Source organism: Pithys albifrons, chromosome 20, assembly GCF_047495875.1.
Source record: "Pithys albifrons albifrons isolate INPA30051 chromosome 20, PitAlb_v1, whole genome shotgun sequence".
Classification (NCBI taxonomy): domain Eukaryota; kingdom Metazoa; phylum Chordata; class Aves; order Passeriformes; family Thamnophilidae; genus Pithys; species Pithys albifrons.
In genome coordinates this window covers 10,535,148-10,556,574 of record NC_092477.1, presented here as the reverse complement: position 1 = coordinate 10,556,574, position 21,427 = coordinate 10,535,148, and the positions used below count along the sequence as shown (strand labels likewise).

At 51.6% G+C, this 21,427-nt stretch overlaps 1 protein-coding gene across 2 annotated transcripts in view; it reads right to left on the bottom strand.

Moving 5' to 3' along the window:
* OLFM1 (olfactomedin 1) overlaps positions 1 to 17,823 on the bottom strand; it is a 32,861-nt gene extending 15,038 nt beyond the window's left edge. Inside the window, exons 1-2 of one of the 2 annotated variants that reach the window (XM_071574111.1) lie at positions 17,249 to 17,823; positions 4,388 to 4,537 (exon numbers count right to left, since the gene is read on the bottom strand). In XM_071574111.1, the coding sequence (XP_071430212.1) occupies positions 4,388 to 4,537; positions 17,249 to 17,314 (216 nt within the window). In that variant the 5' untranslated portion in view covers positions 17,315 to 17,823. Of the gene's footprint in view, positions 1 to 4,387; positions 4,538 to 6,531; positions 7,713 to 17,248 lie in introns of those variants that run through there. The other variant, XM_071574110.1, reaches the window with a different exon arrangement.
* Between the last annotated feature and the right edge of the window lie 3,604 nt (positions 17,824 to 21,427).

Sequence of the window (21,427 nt, the reverse complement as noted above, 5' to 3'; positions counted from 1 at the left end):
ACGGATGTGTTTGTACCCCGGCTGGTACATTACGGGGCTCAGCCCACGACTGGTGCTCCTGCCACCGCCACGTCACCCACCGCAATGTGACTGTGGCATCGTCGGGATGACGTCCGTGGCTAAAATGAATCAGGAATCCGAGCGTGCTGCTGCGTCAGGGCCTCCCATTAGAGCCATCCTGGCTCAAGTCTCTTCCTCTGTGGGCGTCTGAGCAAAACCCAAATGTGAGCCAGCGCCGTCTCCGCGGATCCTCTCCCAGACACTTCCCAGAGCCCGTGTGCTGCCACATCCGCTCCTGTCTCTGTCCTCGCCAAAGCCAAGTGCAGACAGGCTGGGATGGGGAAGGAATGGTGCAAGTGCAATATCTCCTCAGGCAAGTCACACTGGGCTGCTGCGACTTACCTCAAGTGACAGGGCGAGGGCAAGGCAGGACACCCGCACGCAGCCGGGGCTCGGAGACTCCTCGCTGAAACCAGCACAGGTCAAATGCCAGCTGTGGTGTCTGCAGCTTGGGAGCCCATCAAAATGCCCATTGCTCATGCACGACGACAAGAAAACTATTACAGGGATCTATTAAAAATGTATGGATGACCTGTATTTCAAAGGCCAACAGCAAAGAAACATTCTGTACAACTGCTCTGGGGGTCTAATGGTCTTCCTCAGCAAAGGTGAAGCTATTTTCACTCTCTGAGTGGCCTGGAGATGAACCAGCACCCATCCTGACTAGCCCCAAGGACCTGCTCAGAGAGGCATGAGGAGCAGGGAAGAGCAGAACAAGACTCTCTTGGTTTGGAGAAGAAAAGAGCAAACCTGAGCTCATGCTGAGCCTGTTCAGCTCCTGGTTAGCTGTACCTCCCCCAGCGAGCTTTCAGCAGACACAGTTGGGTGCTAATTCACCTGGGCTGGATGTGGAGGAGTTTGAAGACCTCTCTCTACCCTGAGGCAGGAGAAGGGAAGTCTTAGACAAGCGTGCCTGCTCTGCAGATATTTTTATTCTAGTAATCCAGTCTATCCTCCTTTGAGTCAAACTGTATCTACCCAGCAGAGTTGTTCCAATGGGCTGGGATGGGAATGACTCGTAGGGAACATGCAAAATTGATCTAATTTATTCCACTAATGCCTAACCCCAACTAAAGGCCAAGCTGCAAGTGAACAGAAAAGAGCATTTCTGTAATGACAGACCAGTACCTGAGTCCCCAGAGGCTGAGAAAGACTGGAGGGCTCCTTCCACTGTCTCTTGTTTGGTGGGAAGGCAGAGATGCTGTCAGAGCATCTCGCTCATGCTGCTGCTCTGAAACAACTCTGAAGTATTTCTACCTCTCCCTGACTGCAGGAGAAAAATATCCTCCTCACATGTCTCTAAATGGAGACACCTAAAATAGCTGCTGAGCTATTTTGGGGGGTGAATTTTACAAGCCAAGCCTCAGTATTTGTTGCCTGTATTGTTTTCAACCAGGCAGGTTTGTGGCCAGACCTGCAGCTCACTCCCGGCCCCTGAGGGGTATGTGTGCTCCAGCAGCTGGAGACTGGCTTGTTTTCCCTCATTAGCATATCATGTCCTTGATCCAGCAAAGTACTCTGGCACATGATTAGGTTTCAATGAGACTGTTCATAGCCTAAACTTAAGCATGTACATAAGTGCCCTAACTGAGGCCCAAGGATCCTGTCTCTCCAATTCCCTCAGCTTTCTCCATTAACTGCTGTCCTCAAACATTGTCTAAAGTGCTTTTTGCCCCCACTCTCAATCTGAAACCTCATTTTCATCAAGCTAATGTGAGAGAGATACCTGTGATTGTCTTGGGGAAATGAGTTATTTTTAGCATTTGAAATAGAAAATTAATACAAATGAAACTTCTAGTGCTGTTCTTGCCATCTTGTTTGACAATGAGTTGTTTCAGAATTAAACCACAGTAATGGAGAGTCAATATTGGCCTGATGACCTCAGTGAGCTCTATGAGGTCAAAGCCACAGTTTAAGCCCTGCTCAAGCTTCCCTGTGGATCAGCCTTTCATGCCAGCTCCAAAAGGCCAGTTCTAAGGCCATCTTTGGGGTTTGCACTGGGATGAATCCTTAGCCTTGTGAAGCTGGACAAACTGGTGAAGCAACAGCATGAGGCATCTTGAGGGAGATTTTCACAGTCTACAGGAAAAATTAGCAAAGAAATGGACTCAGCTGATTGTCCAGAACATGAAAAGTTCATCTTACAAGGTCTGTAAGAGGCAAAGTGAAGGTTAAGAAGAGATGTCATTGTCCTCCATATATACACCTCAGAGTGACAAAAAGACCTGTTTAATCTGCTGGCAAAGATGAAGAACTGGGGGGAAACCAAGAATGGTTTAACCATCAGAGGAGGAAGTCCTCCTAGACAACGGGGCCAAAATAAATTAATAAAAAAATAAATCCGTTTGAAGATAAAACATAATCTGTTTATGAACAGGACTTAGGTGATGTCTTGGTTTGGATGCAGACCAAGATCTGGACTCAGCACCTGACACACAAAAGGCTGGAAGGACTCTGTGTACTCCAGCCAAGGATGAGCTCAGACACCTCAAGTGTCAAAACACGGGCTGAACAGTTTGTGTGGTGGCGGCCGGCCCTGGCTGCCCTCCCCTCCCTCAGAGCTGCTCTTTAACCTGACAGGGTGCCCAGTACTCACTCCCAAGCCACAGGAGCTGCAGTTCCTACACAGATGCTCATCCCCAGGAGCTGAGTGCAGGTGGATGCAGTCCTGGCAGCTTTGAACCTCAAAATTCAGCTGCTGAAGCCTCTGTGTGGAGATTTCCACCGAAGCTGCTGTAATTGGTTTGTGCACACACACATACCCACACACAAATGCAGCTTATTTCTTGCAACGCCTCATCATTTCCATAGGTGACTTCCAGGTCTGCTCCTTTGAAAATCCAAACACAATTACCTCTTTGACACATTATGCTGCTTCATCTGCTGGCAGAGAGAAACCAGGAGCCGGGAGCTTTCCCATCACAAAGCTAGAGTTGAACCATCAGAGGAGGGAAGGAATTTTCAGGTTTGAAATCCTTCCTGGGAAGCTGGAAGCTTTTCTCTGCAGTTGGTTTTTCCTACAGGGATTATCATTTCAGCCTTCCTCAAGATCAGATGTCTGGCACTAAGAGCCTGTTCTTTATTTTGGGGTTTTTCATATAGGTTAGCGTAGGAGTGAGATGCAGACAGATTAGCAGGCAGGTAACATATCCCCAGAACACATGCCTAGAAATACTGCTCCTCCCTCACTTTATCCATTGGCAGCCAGAAAGCTGCACAGAAAAAAAATCACCAAGCACTTACACCCTCCTGATGTTATCCCAGGTCTCTGACGCCCAACTCCTGTCCATTAGCAGAGGGCATTGGGTCAAATCCTGCTCATTTAATGCCTCTGAGCAGTTCTGGGAACACGATGGCTCCTGGACACCCCTGTCAGCTGCTAATAAATATAACGCCTGCAAATGGACCCATTGTGTTATTGCTCAGAGAAATAAAAGCTTGAGTGGGATTATTTTTAGAAGCCTCTGACATACCAAAGAATTGTTTTAGGGCTAAATGTTTCCTGGTTCTCTTTATTGTCCTTATCACATAGGAAAATCAGTTAAGTGTAGGTTTAATATTGTTATAGTGAATTAATACACTGGCTTCCTCTAAGCAGCAGGATAAAAATTCTTTTGTCATGCACAACCCATGCCAATATAGCATTAGGGCATGAGGTTTAATTATATATCCAGCACAGGAGTCAGCTTATATTTTAAAGAGAAAAGCACCATTTCACCTGAAACAGCATTTCTTCAGTGAAATCTATTATCTGGAAAATTTCTTGTTATCCGGAATGTTTCCCTAATGAGATTCTTTGATCTTTTTGGGCAGCAGATTATTAAAAACTAATCAAGTGGATGTCAAAATTAGAAAGAAAACCACTAACTGTCATCTCTGTGCTACTTGATGTTGACAGCTTGTCCAGTTTTCCTCGATCTCTTTAATATCAGCTTGGCTAGGAATGCATGGGCTTTGGGGTTTTAACTCTATCTCCTCTCATCTTGTTGAGGCTCATCCTTTGAAACTGCTTGTGTCAATGTAATGAAAAAAGGGTAATTTTTTTTTTTTTTAGTGATATGGTTCAATACTGGCTGCTTTTATCTCAGCAGTTTTACCTGACCTTAGGCCAGGGTTTCCTCTGTGCCTCAGAAACATGTAGAGATTTATCCTCCTGACTGCAGCTCATTATTTGCCACTACACACACGGGAACAACTGTGGCACAGGAGGGCTGGTCCAAGGGGTCCATCTTCACTGGGAAACAAGGCTCAGCCCAGCTTGCTCAGGTTTTTACGCCCAATGTCACACCAAACCAAACCACTTTTCCCAGAAGGACTCGACCATTACCTTTTCTAATAGTTGTCTCAGCTGCTTTGTCCTGGCATCACGCGAGCACATCGTCTGTTGAGGTGCCACCACTGTGCATATACAACGTCCCTCGCTATCCTGGGCAGAGCTGTAGACCTGCCAGCTTTCCTCGGGATTGGTAGGCAACACCTAATTAACACAGGGAAAGATGGGTTAATTAAATGGGGGGAAGCCTGGCAGGGGTGTGGGAGATGAAGGGGAACAAGTGGAGGAAGCAGGATGGATGTGGCAGATAGTGGAGCTGTGCTGGAAGTGGAGGGGAGGCTCCTCTGAGGGCCCAGCTGGCAAAATTCACTTGTAATGCAAAAATATGGATTGGGGACAAACAAAACAAGGGTCTGAAAAGGAGAGCAAGAGCTAAAGCATGAAGGCATCGCATGTGGGAAGGCATGGACACAAGGAAAGCCACACAGCAGCGAGGGCTCCGGGCACTGCGTGTCACTGAGCGCATCGCGGGGGGGACCTGCTGCCCGGCTGTCGTGACAGAGCACTTGGCTTCTCCTTGACACCGTGAGAAGGGTGTGCCTGAGCCACCAGTGAGGGCACCGTGTCCTGCTGAAGGCAGAGTAGTGATTTGCCACTGCAAAGCTCTCCCGGATCCGTCAGCTGGAAAATCAGCTCTCCTGAGTAAATGGACACCGGGAGTTATGTTTCTCCCTCCTCTGCCAGACTCCCCCAGGGATGGGAAGCTTCAGCAGACAACCATTTCCCTCCAATGTTCACAACGTTCCAGGCAGGGAAAGCCCGGGGCAGTGCCCTGTGAAGAATGCCAGCAGAGATGGGATGCAGTCTGGAGGGTACCAGCCGGGTCTGAGCTTCCAGGACACCCAGCCACAAACATTCCCAGTGCATTCCTCAGCCCCCTCATGCCCTCTGTGCTCTCCAGACCACTCTGATCTTAATTTTCCTTTGATCTCACAGCACTTTGCAAAATCCATTATTTAATCATGACCCAGCCTCCGATCACTTTGCAGGTGTCACTGTGTTCCTAACCAGAGAGGAAATGTTCTTTCTACTGTTTCACTATAGAACAAATAACCTTCCAAATGCCCATGTTGACAGCCATGCCCTAAGACAGACGCCCAGGCAGACGCACAATTTGATTCTTTTGCTAAAGCAACCATGGCAAAAAATAAGAATAAACGGATCTCATAAACCCTGATAACATGGACAAAAAATCCCAGCTTCATTCACTAGCAGCAGAACCACTACACGAAATACTCTTGGAACAGCAGAGCCGTAAAACTGGAGCTCTGTCAGAAGGCACAAGCATGCAGCCTGGAGGCAAAAGATGCCCGGTTTTCCCTGCTCATGAAAGACAGGTAGACAGGATTGTTTTTCCCAGCCATTCCCAAAGCGGGAAGCTCAGGCACAGCACCAGCGCTCCAGTAGAACAGGGACAGGGGACATAACGGTACCATCGCGACACACGGCAACTTCTCTGCCGCATCTCCATCCCACTAAGGACTGACTGGGAAAGGAGGGAAGGAAAGGTGCCTTCCGGGACTCGCACCCGTTGTCCCGCTGCTTTTGCAGCGGCAACGAGGGAAACTTTGCATGCCTTTGGCTACAGGGACTGGGACGAGCACCCGGATCGACCGCAGCCCGGAACGAGGGATGGCTGAATCAGTGGAGAGGACAGGAGAGGGAGAAGAGGAGGGAGAGGTGCTCCCCACAGTGCCACCCTCATCTCCAGCAGCACCCTCTGTCCCTGCAATGCCCCAATCCCGCTCCTGCACGACACTGGCGGGGCACTTGCAGCGATGTCCCCCATCACCCCGAGGGGCGGCGATCCTGCTCCTTCCCGGGGCGCTGCTTTCTGCAGTGGGGGATCTCCTGCAGAAAGGGAGCCTGAGGTGCCCCAGGGGGGCACCCATGCAAGGAGGGATGTGGCAGCCGGGGGGACACCCAGCCGAGGAGCGACTGGGAGGCGGCGTGGAGCGGAGCGCTGCCGCCGCGGGAGGCAGGGATGCTCCGGGATGCAGAGATGCTCCGGAAGGCTGGGATGCTCCGGGCACCTGGGATGCTCCGGGAGGCAGGGATGCTCCGGGCACCTGGGATGCTCTGGAAGGCAGGGATGCTCCGGGCAGCCCTCCCCGTTCCCCGCCGCCCCCCGCACTTACTCCCGTGCTGCGGTCCAAGGTGCCGCCCGTGGCCGCCGTGAGTTTGGTGGTGTTGAGCCCCACGAGGGAGGGCAGCGTCTGCGACATCCAGTTGGTGATCATGGCCATGGTGCTGAGGACGACTCCAATCTTGAGTAAAGGCACAGACATGTCTGCGGGGGGGGGCGGCAGGCACCCTTCATTCTGCACCGGCGCCGGGCTCCATGCCGCTGGGTTCGGGCTGCGCCAGCCGCCCGGCCGCCGCCGCCGCTCGCCGCCGGCCCATCCTCCGCCGCCGCCCCGCCGCCGCCCTGCCCGGCGCTGCCGATGGTGCTGCCGGCGCCGCTGCCGGTGTGAGCGGTGCCGGTGCCGGTGCGGAGCGGGGCTGCCTCCCCTGCGCCCGCCGCCGCCGGGCGCGCCCCAGCCGGAGCGAGCGGCTGCAGGAGGCGGGTCGGGGGTGGGACGGGACGGGGAGGGGCGCGGGGCGGGAGCGCCCAGCCAGCCGGAGAGACTGCGGTGGGAGGTGGGGAACAGGGGGAGAGGGAGGGGAGAAGCGATTTGGCGAGAGGAGGGAGCAGGGATTTGCGGGAGGGATAGGAATTTTTGTTGGGAGGGAGGTTTGGGGAAGGGGGAGTGGAGGGAAGGAGAGGTGAAAAGATTTGGGGAGAAGAGGTTGGGAGAAGAGGTTCGGGGAGAAAAAATTTGGGGAAAGGGGAGCGGAGGGATAGAGAGGAGAAAAGATTTGTAGAGAAGAGATCGGAAAAAGAGGTTTGAGGAGAAACGATTTGGAGAGGGAAGATTTGGGAAGGGGGAGCGGAGAGAAGGAAGAAAAGATATGGGGAGAAAAGATTTAGGGGAAAAAAGGTTTTGGGAGGTTTGGGGAAAAAGATTTGGGGAAAGGGGAGCGGAAGGCAGTAGGGAAGAAAGGGTTTGGGGAGAAGAGGTTTGGGGAGAAGGTTTGGTGAGAAAAGGTTTGGGAAAAGAGGAGCGGAGAGATAGAGGGAACAAAAGATATGGGGAGAAAATATATAGGGAGAAAAGATATGAGGAGAAAAATACAGGGGGAAAAGATTTAGGAAAATAGAAAGAATTGGGAGGGGGGAGAGATGTGAGGAGAAGCAGAAAGGCTTGGAGAAGAGAAAGATTTGGGGAGAGAGCAAAAGAGTTGAGGAAGGGGATAAAAGACTGGGGGAAATGGGAGAAGATTTGAGGAGACGGAAAAATTTGGTGGGGGAAAAGATGGGGGAGAGGGGGAAAGAATTGGGAAGGTGGAAAAGCTTTGGAAAGGGAGCGGAGCGCGGAGGGGTTGGGGGGGGGGACGCGGCGCCCCCGCTGCGGCCCCGCAGCGCCCCCTGGCGGCTTCTGGCGGCGCTGCGGGGCCGGGGGCGCTCGGTGGTCGCGGGGATGGCAGCGAAGATGCGCCGTGCCAGGGAAAACAGGGCAGCTATTGCCAGCCAGGGCGGCCGGAGCGGCGCTCCTTGAGAACTCCCGTACAAATCTGCAGGCTGTGGGACGCCTGCGGGGCACCTGGTGGTCGCCAGCCCTGTCAGAGCATCACCCGCATCCCCGCTTACCCCCTCGCCACATTCTCTAATGAAAGCGCTCCATTAGCACAAAGGACAAACCAAAATGTCCTGGTAGACCTGCTTGCCCCATTCCTGCCCTATGCTACTCCTGCCTCATCCCCAGTGCAGGAATTCCCTGCCGAGGAACCCCACGGGCTGGCAAACACCACACAACCTGTTTGGCCAGCCTGGCATATTGTCTGCAGAGAGATGGGGCTTGGTCACAACCTCAGGTTTCCCAAAGGCATTTGCAAAACTGGCCTGGTGACCTCGGAACCAAAGTGTCCAACAAAGAGAGCTCTGCAGTTCCTTGCACATCCTTTCCTAAATGAACCTTTAAAATACTCTGTGCAGATAAAAATTAGGAAATTAATCCCCTGTTCCTCTCCAGAGCATAGAAGTGACACCCCTTGGCATGTTGGAGCAGCCACCACCACCCTGCTCCAGGAGACCCTGCACTGTCCCTTGGCCACACCACCCCCAGCCTGGATGGCCCAAGGGAGTCACCACATTCCCACAGGAGTCTGATCAGCCCAGCCTCAAACCTGACACCTCCACACCCAGGAGCTGGCTGGACTTTGGTGCCCCAAAGCCTTGACCCAGAAGTATTTCCTCTCTATACAGCACCCAGGCCAGTATGCAGAGAACATCCCAACTGGGAATGCAGGGAACTGTGTCCTGAAATTCAACTGCCACTGACCTGGCCTGTCCCACCTTAACAGGACCTTGTCCCTTGGTGTGGAATCATCCCAGCACTGCTGGTCTGGGTGAAGGGAGCAGGACTAGTGACAGCCCAGTGGAGCTGTTTCTGCAGGGAGAGCTGTGGAGCTCCTGTAATACACTGAAATAAAGCACATTTAGCAAGTCCACCAGGTGGAGAAAAAGAGATGAGTTAGAGCAGGAGCACTGATGCCAGGTTGGATTCTGTTCCTCCAACAAGACAGGGGCAGAACCAGGCACTGGCAGCTGGGAGGCAGCAGCTGCTGAGTGTCACAGGAATGTCATTCCCTGCCCTCACTTCCCAGCACCATCCATGTTAGCCTGTACCTTGCTCCTGCTCAGCTCTAGCCCAAGCCAGCCAGCTGCTGAAACCAGTAAGGAAACACTCCTGCCCTCTGAATTACACACTTCAGGCTCCCAAAATAGTTAAACCACTTCTACCCTGCCCAGATGATGCATCAGCATCCCTTCCATGGCAAACCTGCTGCCAGGTGTGTGGGGTGGTACCTGAGGAGTCAGCACCAAGGAGGTGCTTCAGGCCGTGGTGACAGGAACAGGTTCATTAGGAAAACCCTTGGATGGCTTCCACTTTTTAGAAGGAATCACAGCTCCCTGATCTGCTCCAGCTCTGCTCTAACAGGTGCTTCTGCTGTGCTCAGCACTGTGGCAGCTGAGGCCCTGATTGCTTATCTGATTTCATATCATACAAACCACTTGAGTGCTACACTTAAATCATCTTAACGTTCATTTTGGAACTGAGTTGGTAAGTAAAGTTTATCCCTCATATCTGTCTACTCCAGGCATATACAAGGGAATTAGACCTGCAGGTACTTTAATATTTAAAATGCTATTCAGGGGAGTAAGGATTACTCCATTGCCTTGCTGTCAATTCAGTGGGGTAAAAATCCCTCCTTTGCCTTGCCCTGGATTCTGCCTGGGCTAAAGCCTCATTTCCCAGCACTGCACACAGGTGATTTCATTCATATGTCTTTCAAATGCTTTGCAATGATTAAAACTTAGTCAGATGGGGACAGCAAAGCACAGAGAGAACAGCAGCAGCCACAAAAAACTCCCTGCTGAGGAGGGGCCCATTACTGGGAATCTTTTCCCAGGGTTTGTACAGGTGGAGGGAGGCAGATCTGCTCTGTTTCCCTGGAGCAAACCCCTTCATAGCAGCTGAAAGAGGCTGTGCATGTAATAATGGGGGGAGAGAGAAATTCAGACTGTTTTTCTCTTTCCCTGCTTCCAGTGTTTAGGAAAGAGCCAAGAGCAGCAGTTTTGGAGGAGATTTGTTTGTTGCTGGTCAGATAAAGGGAGTTAAGGTAGGGAGATCAAGCTGTTCTTCCACACCTTTTCAGAGAGTTCAGTGACTTAATGCATTAACAACCTGTGCTGGGAGCAGGATGGTCCTGAGCCTGTAGGGTATAACCTGGGGTGAAGAGAGACACAACCCTGCCCCAAGTCATGGCCATGCAAGCTGACTCCACATCAGCTGCTCCAAAGCAGAGAACTGACAAAAAAGAAGCTTCCAGAAATGCTGTTGTTTTTCTTTTTGAGGGACGAAGGGTTATGCAGAGGGAACAGGTGGCGGCCACTGCTGTGTGTGAAGATGCTGCAGGTCACGAGCATCAAGGAGGAGAATGACCTTTGTCATCTCAGTGCCTGAAGCAGGTGATGTGCAAACATGGAAACTCTTCCCTACCCTAATGATTTCCCTTGCTTTAGAAGACCAGCATGGCAACAGAATAAAAATTCTGACAAAAAATCCCAATAGAAGTCCAGTAAACTTGATGTGGGAGACCTGATGTTGCTTTTACTCCTGCTAGAGCACATCAGCAGAATCACTAGTGAAATCTAGGAGGAGACTCAGGTGACTCTTTGACCTGATGGTATTTACTGATGGGGCTTTCCAGAGCAAAGATGAATATGCTCCTTAAAAAGCAACTTTCCATTGCAATTTCTGCAGAGATCTCTCCAGTATCAGTTCTGCTGAACTGCTCGAGCTCACCTTTCTCCTGATAACTTTGGGGTTTTGCACAAGGCATTGCCTTGAAAAAAAGCCCTTGTGTTGTCACTGTTTTTCTTGTCCTGATGCACTTGCTCCAGCCACCCTCCCTATGACAGCAGGGGGTGCAGGGCTTCCCAAAAAATCAGGGGTTCCAGGGCTGCCCCCTCCATGCCTCTCCTGCTGTAAGCAGAGAGCAAACAGCAGGAAAAGATGAACTGTTTAGAGAACTAAAGATCCTTTTTGCATGCATATATTCTGAGCAGAGAAAGAGGAGAAGTTATAGATGAAAGCAAAGAACAGGGTCTTCCAAAATAGCTACTTAGTGGAAAATTCTGCTGCTGGGAGGTGATAATGTAAAATGTGCCTGTCAGCCCAAAGGAGCCCTGCAAGGGTCAAGGTGTGCAGAGAGGGACAATTCCTGAGTGTGTGTGTGCAGGACACGGTGGTCACTGTCTCCCTCTCCTGGTTGGTTCAGAGAAGAGGTGCTGAAGTTCCTGTTGCTCCCAAGTTTTGGTGGGGATTGTGTCAATGGACCCCAACCTGAGAATTCCTCTTGTCTGCATGGTGAGAGGATGGAAGTTGCTTTAAAACATGTTCACCTGCATTTTTACCGCCTCAAATCCTGCTAATGCTGTACTGGAAACCTTCAAGATGTGCTGTGCACTCTGGGCAGGGAATGTGGGAAAAGGTCTGTCCTTTCTGGAAGGACCTGGCTGTGTTAACTTCAGGGATCCTTCTTAGACACTTCGATTGAACTAAGGATTCTCCTCCCTCCTGCAGTTTATGGAGGGGCTCTGAACCACCCTCTTGGAGGGTTTGCTGCCTCCACTGACTCTTTGCATCCCAAATGGAGCCCTGAGTGATGCCAGGCAGCCCCACTGCCAGGTGCTGCTGCACCCACAGAAGTGTGGATGAATGGAGGCAGGGGAGCTGTGGGGTGGAGAGGACCTCCTCTGACATGTACGGATGGGAGAGCACCCCAAAAACCAGGATGAGGGGCCATGCTCCCTGGCACTACACAGCACATCTGCCTGCTGAAGTTGTGAAGATGGGGAGCAGCTCTGGGGTGGGGTTCCTGCAGTGGGGCTGAGGACAAGATGGTCCCAGCCTAGCCCTGCCTTCTCAGCATGCTCAGGGCTCTGAGCCCAGCCTAGCACTGTGCTGGGGGCTCACTGTGCTACTCTGCTTTGTGCTCAGCACCACAGAGCTACTGAGGGGGAGCCCTGGACTCTGCTCTGGAGAGAAGGATAATGTTTCTCAGCCCCCTCTCAACTCAGCAAACCTCCACTCCCTGGGGTCATGGCAGGAGGTACCCCAAATCCTTGCAGCCTGAGGAGAGGCACCACCTGCTCTGGGAGGCAGTGTGGGCAGCCACATCCTCCCTAGGGAACATACACTTTGCATCCTCATCACCTCTGGGGCACATGACAATCTTCTGTTGCATTTGCCACAGGGCACCTGTCCCTCAGCAGGTCACAACTGCCACAGCAATAAATGGTACCAGTTTTCCCAGGTTTTTGGTCTCACTTCTAAACACCCTTGCTTTTTTACCTGTTTTTTTGGCCACTATCATGCTACTGTCACTCACAAAAGCCTCAGTCCTGGGCACTGTACCAAGAAAGAACAAGCTCTTCCCCTCATCATGGAAAGGGTATGAATAGACAGACAGAGAAAGTGAAGGAAGGGAAGAAAATAGTTTAAGACCCCAAAGTGCTTTGGAAAGAGTGACCAGGATGATGTGGATTGTGCCAGTTCCTGGTGTGACTTTGTGTGAAACTTGTGCCTGGTCCTGTACCTTATTCTGGGAGCAGCCACATTTTGGGATCAGGCAGCCCAATGTGCTCTGGAAAGTCAACTCCCAGCTAGAGACTCTGGGACTGCTCCTGCGTGCAGAACACTCCAAACCTTTCCTGTCCTTACCCACACACGGAGAAACGTTTTGCAGCCGAGAGAACACGCTCCTTGTGTCACACTGGAAGTGAAAAACCCCTTCCCAGGGCTTCACATTGCTAAATCTGTGTTTAGCTAAAGCTGCTTTTGACATTAAGCCTCTGATCTACCAGCAGGTGCCAAGCCAAGTCAGAGCCTCTGGGCTAGAGCAGAGCCCGTCCAAGCCAGCGCAGGTTTCGCGGGTTACTGTTACTCGGATGTTGTGGTTGGGAGGATGATTTTTTTGGCACATTTCCCTGGGTCAGTCACACGCCTCAGGTCAGAAAGTGACTTTTCAGTGAGAACTTGTTCTGCATGTTGCTTGCTAAAAACACAGCATTGCTGCTGGCTCGCTTCTGCTGTCCCACTGTTTTCTTTCCAGGATGGGGAGGGTGGGCTTGGAGCCAGGACCTGGGTCCTGAGCAGAGGAAAAGCTTCCCAGGGCCAAGACCCAGGATAAAGTCAGTCCAGAGGCTGGCACCAGGACTCTCAGGTTCAGCTCCAGGACAGCAGTAACAACCAACAGCTACAGTCTACAAAATAAAGAAAATCAGGATTTTTAGACGCACTTCCCCCCAGTTTTCAATCTACTGGTGCTAAGACATGTCTCAGCCTCTGTATCTCAGTTTCTCCAAGTGCATCCTCCCCTGTTTGACTGACTCAACCTCTCATGTCTCCCAAAGAGCTTGGATGAGGCATCCTCAGGAAAGAAACCCCAGAGGGACACTCCTTGGGTGTCCCTGTCCCTGCCTTTTCCCTTTTGTGTTTCATCACAGCAGAGCAAAGGCAACACTTATCACTCATAACTCCAGAATTAGGTTCTTCCATTGTCAGCACAGTTTGCAGCCTTCACCTAATTCACTCTGAGAGTAATTAGTTTTGTATTACTTTACATATGATGCTAATACTGATTACAAGGACTGATAAGCTGAGTAATAAATACAATCCAGGGCTGAAAATTACCTTTCTTTTTTATTGGTTGAAGCTGAAGTTAGTGAAATGAGACACAAATTGGTTTATGAGACGAGGCAGCTGCCTCCTGTTACAGGCTGCAGATTTGCAGCTTAATCCTACTAGTTTCCATGTGTCTCCCTGACAGGGGGAGGAAGAGCCTGGGCATCAAACTGGGCACTGCAAAGTTCTCCATGGACAGAAGGGAGCCAGCATGGCTGGCCTGGGCAGTGCTGAGCGTGGGCAGCACATCCCTGGCACCTCTCCCTTCCCCTGAAAACACCCCCAAGAGAAGAGGGGCCTGATGTGCTTTTCAGAAAATCAATGGTAAAATTATTATTTTTAGGTTTTTTTTTCCTGTTGAAGAAACCCTAAATATTTAATATCTGCCTGCTCCAGGAAGGCTTTTCTTCCTGTGTGGTTCCAGTGATTACTGAGGTAGCGGATGTTGGAGCGCCGGCTGCTGCTTTGGTCCTGAGAAACTTTGGGAAATGCCAAGAGGTTTTCACTGTAATATCCCAGCTCAGAGCACAACAAAAGGACAGGTCAGACAGACAGACAAGCAGTTGGCATCCCAGACCCCCTCTGTCGATATTCCTGGCTGTACCACAGCATCCCAAACCTCTGCCCTTACGGCAGCGCCGTCTCTCTGCATCCTTAGGACAGGCAGATCCTTAGAGAGCATAAGTTGGCTCAGCTCCTTCATGGACACCAGGAGAGCTGCCCTGTGTCTCACAGAGAAGAAGACAAAAGTCCCACGCTTTGCCCAGAGCCGTGTGCATGGCCAGAGGGAGAGGCTGCACCCAAGGGTGCCCAGAGCACCTCTACCCCCCATCCCAGCACCTGCACCCACCCTAAATCCAGCTGTTCAACCCAGCCAACATAGATCATTTCTGGTTTTGATGCTGACATGTGGAGGGCTAATGCAAGGCACAAAACAACTCAGGAGACCTTTGGCAGCTGGAAGAAATCCAAGAGCCTCGTGCAGGCTCCTGCCACCCCCACAGCCCTGTGTGCTGGGGGTACATGGGGGATCAAGGAGCAGGCAGGGGCTTCTACAAGGGACTGGTGGGTGGGGGGACAGTTCTTCCCTTGTTTCACGCAGGAAAACTACCATCCACTCTAGGCAGGTCTCCAAGCACCTACCAATCTGAGGGTGCAGCCTACAGCATGTGCATCACCCATGTGCTCCCAGCCTGGCACGAGCATCCTTCCTCCCACCTGGGGGGACTGTCAGAGGATGCTGCAGCACCAGTACCTTGATGACAACTCCCTTCCCTCCACAAGAAAAGCTTTTCCAGCACCCCACTGGAAGGACAGCCACGTGCTCACCCCCTCCAGCCCCATTTAAGACCCAGACCTCTCTCCATTTCCTCCTTGCTTGTGCACTGACCTGTCAGTGTCACTGCAGGGAGGGACAGGAGGGGACAGCAGTACCTTCTGCATCATCAGGGAAAGCTGCCTAAATCAGCAATCTCTCTCCCCTGACCCTCCATCCTTCCTCCCCCAGCAAGGAACGGGAGAGACTCCACACGTGTGATGGAGCTGTGAATCCAGCACCAAATTAACCATGGAAGACACTGAGCTGGGCGGTGCCTGGGCTGAAAGGCATATTTGGGGATTGCATCTGGCAGCTGTGCTACAGAAATGAGATGCTGAAACTCTGAGAGGGCTCTGCAGTGCCAGGCGAGTCAGTAGGCACCAGGGTGGGAGGGCTCTGCACGGCCTGGCAGGACATGGATACCTGCCCAGGTAGGCACTGCAGAGCAGAAACCAGCCCCAGCAAGGCAGCTTAGCAAAGCCAGGCTTTAGCAGGGGCTGAAACCTCCCACCATGGGCTGGGAGGTAACTCTGCCAAGTAACCTCCAGTACTCAGCCCCACAGGTCAGGGCAGGATTGGCTCCCCATCCCCACCCCAGTTTAAAGTTGGTCAAAAAGTTGAAGTGCTGCATTCACAAATAAAGCAGGAAAAGGAAAAATCAGCCAGGCATGACAGCATCCTTGGGGCTTGAAAAAACCCACCAGAGCAACGGGGCTGACAAGGCCAAGAAGGGGGTGACAGCCCCTGGGGAGGGGGCACCACCCAAGTGCCCAGGCCGCGGGTGGGTGCATCCCATGAGGCTGGGCAGGAGCGGAGGCTGGAGGGGCAGTGAGGCAAGGAGAGTGCTGCCACTCTGCCACAATGCCACCGTAGCTGCTGGCTGGCTGTGCCCCCGGCTGTGCCAGGAGTGTGGCGGGGAGCCCGCTCTGCTGGTGCCCGGGCGATGCTGGTGGTCCTGGCTTTGTCCAGCGCGGCGCATGCGCACGGCCCGAGCATCTCACACACAATGGGCTTCTCCTGGGCGCTCACTTGCAGCTCTGCTGCTCTCCCAGCCCTCCTCATCCACACAGCCCTGGCATTTCTTTGCTTTTTCTTCCTCCCCCCACCCCCCAAATTACAAGCTTCTCATCCCTTCTCTGGAGGGCTCCACGCAATTAAGGCAGCTCTTTGCTTTAGCCATGCCTTTCCTGGGGGCAGCAGAAATACTCCTGAGGGTGCAAAGCCAAAGGGCTTCAGCTACTCAAACTTCAGCAGTAGGGCAGTGACAGGAGAGAGCATTGTCAGCAGGAGAAAGAGAAAAATAATCTCCATAAAGCATCCAGGATGAGAGCCCAGCTGCTAATTGCTCCTACAGTAAGAAGCCTCCATTCCCCTCCTATTTATAGCTTCTTTTTCTTTCTTTTTTTGCTTCCAGGCAGCACCACAATTAACCCCACAATCTAGAGCATCCTCTTGTAATTACTTTTTTTCCTTTCCTCAGTGACTGGGGAAAATAACAAAAGGCAATCACCCTGCCTGCCTCTCCCCAGTGAGCTTAAAGAAGTCAAATGGAGTTTTAATTCCACTTGCAAGAACTGGCATTGGGTGCCTCCTTTTCTCTCCCCTGGCCCACTACTCCATCCAGGGGCCGGGACAGTAAAGAAAAGCATTCAAATCCATGGGGAAAAAAAAGGCAGAGTGGGGAGAGGGGGATAAATAAGCTGCTCCTTTCTCTCCCACAAGGCTGTCACAGATGGAAACATCAAGGGACATTTAAATGTCACCCAAAATCAGCAAAGCTGCCCCCACACGAGGACCGGGTGGGGGGGACAAGGCGGGACTGACACCCAGCACTCGAGTGTCGCCCTGCGGGGACCCGGGACAGGCTGCTCTGAACTTGGCCGAGCCCGAGCCCGGTGTGGGGGTCCCGCAGCCCCCCACGGCAACTTTCCCTGCGGGTGGGTGGGTGGGGCGGGAGGGTCCCCCATTTCCCTCGCGGGGTGGCCACGCCGGGACAGCCCCTTCTCTCCCCATCTCTGGGGGTCCGCCATCCTGAGCCCCCCGCCCCGTGCCCCCCAGCCCGCAGGGTCCTCCCCTCCTCCAGCAGCGCGGGCTGGGCACAGGTGATGCCCGGGGAGGGGGGTGGCACGAAGGTGCAGCATTCTAGTCCAATTTTCTTTTGTGCTCTCGAGGTTTAACAGAAAATGGCGTTGGGGAGAAAGGGAGAGGAGGAGGGGGTGTGGGAAAAGGAAGAGATAGACCTACTTGGGTGAGTTCTGTGCCCATCAGGATGAGGAAGCAGAGGGTCAGGAGCTTGCTTGCCGGTTGCATCTCTCGCACCCCGTTCTAGGCACCTCGCATACAGATCACCTTCGGGCGAGCCTCCCTGCGCCGTCCCCGAGCCTCGCTGCCTCCTCACTCCTTTATTCTTATTAATATTTTAATTTAAAAAAAAAAAGGAAAAAAAATAGTCAACGAAATGTAATTAAAAAAAAAAAAAAGAAATTCAGCCTGATTTTGCGGGCGGCTCTCAGCACCCTCGGGAAGCGATGCCAGAAATCTGCTCAGCAGAGCCTTCACTTTGCATATTTATTGGGATCCCAGTTTCTCTCCTCTGCTCTCGGTGCTGGCTCTCTGGAAATTTTTTTTTTTTAATGGCTCCCCTGCTCCAAAGACATTTGCGAAGAGAAATTCAACGGAGCACGCAATGATTATCTCTGCTATTGCCAAAAGTTTGCCTTGAAAAGGGGGGTGATGGGGAGAGGACAGGGATTTAAAAAAAAAAAAAAAAGAAAGGAATTGGTAGGGCTGGCTACTAGCAGGGGATGGCTGTGGAACAGGATGTGACATCAAGTAAGGCGGGGGAAATTTAACTAAACACGGCAAAGGGAGAGGGGAAAGAGCAGCAGCGGGAGCGCCGGGTGATGCTGCGGCGGCCCCGCGGGGAGCAGGGGAGTGAACCCCCTCCTTTATCCACTCCTTCATCCCCTTCTGAATCCTGTCCCTCCCCGATCTCCAGGGGTATTTGGGTACAGGGGGTGTGCACAGGGCTCTCACCTCCCCCAGAGCACCAAGCCCCCCAGGCAGGCTCAGAGCTACATCTTCTGCAAGGCTCAGATCTGAATTAATTCAAGGTGGTAGGAGGATGTGCCAATCCTCTTGCTCTGCAGAGCGTCCTCACCTGCATCCATTCCCTGCACCCTCCGAGGGTCCTGCTGGTGCCCCAGGGGCTGCAGGCAGTGCCTGTGCACACATTTCCCTCCCCGAGGTCCGTGGGCACTGCTTCACCCTCATTTCTCTCTCACACACCCCCTGAAAGCTTTCCAAATCCGTTTTCTCTAGGACCTCATTAATACTGTTAATTATTTTAGTATCTGATGGTGCAGGTGAATAACATCACCCCTCTGTTCTAGAGGTGAGGAATGTAATCAGATCATCTCTTAGTGATTATTGAATAATTTAATAGGAATCACTTGCCACAGGGCCACAATTAGCAGAGACCCCACTAGAGGATTCTCCCCCTTAACTGCTCATTGCAAGGGATTTTTTATTCTGGAGTCCTTGTTACTGGATGCCACTGGAGCAGGGGTGGGATCTCTGTAGGGATGAGCTGATGAAGGGCCTTTTCCAGGTCCTGGGGTCATGGAGCACAGAATTCAGGAAATTTACAGCACTGTGACTGAGCCTCAGTGGGGACAAAGGGCTGAGAACAAACTGGAAAAAGCTTTCTGTGTGTTTCAATCAGCAAATGTCCAACGGAAAGTTGTCCCAGTCCTCCTGAGAGTGTTTGAGCAGCTTCAGGCAGCTCTTCTCTAGGAGGGAAATCATCACATTCGTTTAAAGTGAGCTTAGGAAAAGCAGCCCAGGGAGCAGCTGTGGAAAAGCTGGCAGGTCTGACGATCCCACAGAGATCTATCTGTAAGATACTTCCATCAGCACCTCCCTTTCAGGTTGATGCTTTATAGCCCATAAAAGCTGAGGACCTTTAAAAAGCATTAAGCTCCTCTTGACTTTATCAAGAGCAGCACAAGGAGGCCAAAAGCATCAGTGGAACGATGGGGTTTGAACACATCCTCCCCTGGCACCTCAGGAGGTGTTTCATTACCGTGGGCATCACCTCTCTCCTGGCAGGGATCACAGTGGGATAAAAAAAATCCCAAAATTCAAAGGAAGGAGGAGGACTAGTGAGTTACACGTGGCTGTATTTCTCTGTGGGTGCACTCTTTAAAGTGCCATCAAAAACTACCTGAGCAGCTTCTGATGAACCCTGTGACATGAGGCAGCACGTGGTTGGTGCCGCTCAGGATGCTCCATGTGAGGGCCCAGGTGCAGCTGGAGCTCACAGGGCTTAAAATAGATTGGAGAGATGCAGAAGCCCAGCAATGAGAGCTCATTTCACACAAAAATTTTCAACCATGAGGTGAACTTCACCTTAAGTTGCTGCAGCCATGAAGGGCGACTTGGTTTGTGTGTTTTAGACCTCAGAAGAGAAGAGATTCCCCCCTTGGTTTACATATTGGTACCAGATAAGGCTTTGAAATGGACATTTTCCAAGACATCAACAGCATGTCCCTAAGGGGGAATCTCTTTTCTCCCCCTCCTTTGGCTTTATATACATCCAATTTCATTGACCTTCATGGTAATAGTCATGGCTGGCACTTGGGTAAATGGCAAAAGCAGCAGCTCTGCAATTTGTTTCAATTTATTCCCCTTTTGAAGTATTTCTGAATTAATATCAATAACCTCATTATTGAACTTGAGCTCCAGAGTGTGAGGCCCTCCATGTTCCTTCCTCTGGGAAAGAACCCTGTCCCACAGAGCTCCACTCCCAGAGCATAAATCAAAGAAACCAAGAGAAATAAAAGGAAAAAATTGCCCAGTGGGAGCACAACTCAGATCTCTTGACTCCCACAGTGTTTTACCCAGACTTTGAAAAATACCTCTTAGAAATTTGGAAAGTGTTCAGGGTCTGGAGGGGGACTAAAGAAGGTCGAGCTCTTTCACCAGCAAAAGGAAGGGCTGAGAGGAAGCTGCCACGGGAAGGTTTTTGTATATGAGGGCTCTTTCATCTGCCAAAAAAGTCAAAGCAAGAGTCCACAGTTTGGAGCAGAAATAGGGCCTAGTTTTTTTTCCTCAGGGGAAGATAATCAGACTGTGAAACAACTCAGCTGAAGGCACAGTGCCCTCTCTCTCCATCGCTTGACACAGTTAAATCAGAGCCAAGAACCTTTCCCAAGGATGCATCCCAGTTCCTCCAGAAACTACAGGCGAGGTGCCTTCCACAAAATCTTGCTGTGTGATGCAGGAGAGGGGATAAAAACACACCTGATTTCTCTTCTTGATTTATAGGCTGTGATTTAGGCCAGCACTTTGCGTTCCAGATCACGCTGTCCTCCAGAGCAGGAGGACACAGAGTTGGACAGCAGGGCATGGTGGGGGATGGCAGGGGTTGGCAGGCAGCCCCTTCCTCTGTGCTGGAAGCCACAGGCATCTGCAGAGCCTTCCCCTCTCTCCCCCTGTTCATCACTCTTGTACCATCAGTGAGGTCAGATGGATCTTGTCTCCTCCTGGGACGTCTGGCTCATCCAACATTTTGATAGTGTTCCTTCAAGGGCTGCCCAGTGTTGAATTGATTTTCCAAACAGACCCAAACTATTGATCCCTTTGTCAGAAAAATGTCAGGAGGAGAGATGCCAGGCCTGAGCATCCCTGTCGTGGGACTTCAGAGTGTGTGACAGGAGGACTCGCTGCAAGGAGCCCTGTGGGAGCTCTCATTGCTGGGTTAGCAGCATCTGATACTGGGGGAACAGGAAATCTATCCTCAGAGGAAATCACACCTCTGTGATCCTCCTCAACAGCCCATTTCATGCAGACAGACTTAGTGATGAGCACAGGACGTGGCTTCTTGCAGAGCTCTCTGTGCTGAGCTGCCTCACTGCTCCTGATTTCAGCCCACAGCATCTTCCTGTCAGAGCCTCTGGGGGCTCAGCCCCTCCTGAGATTGTCCCTCCTCATCTTCACCACGCACAGGACAGACTCTGTGGACATGCAGAGCTCACCAATCATGAGGATATTGTGGAAAACTCATGGATTAGCCAAGTCAGAAAGGTGACAACACCCCCTGGTCCCAAACAGACTTGGAAGGAAGGAAGGAAGGAGTGTGGCTGCACAATTAATGTCCACATGGACACTGGAAAGCTGCCTCTGTGTCTACCCATATCCTGAAGTGCTGAAAACAGCTCAGGACAAATTTCAACAAATTTCAGGCAAATTTCATTGATTTATTACCTTCTCTAATGACCTGATCTCTCGAGCAGTTGGTTTGGAGTGAGACAAGGCCACTTCCATGCATCTTCACCTGCTGCCTCAGCACCCAAAGGACAAATGAGATGGGAATGAAAAACAAGGTGCATGCACAGACCTGAAAATATGGCATGTGGTTTG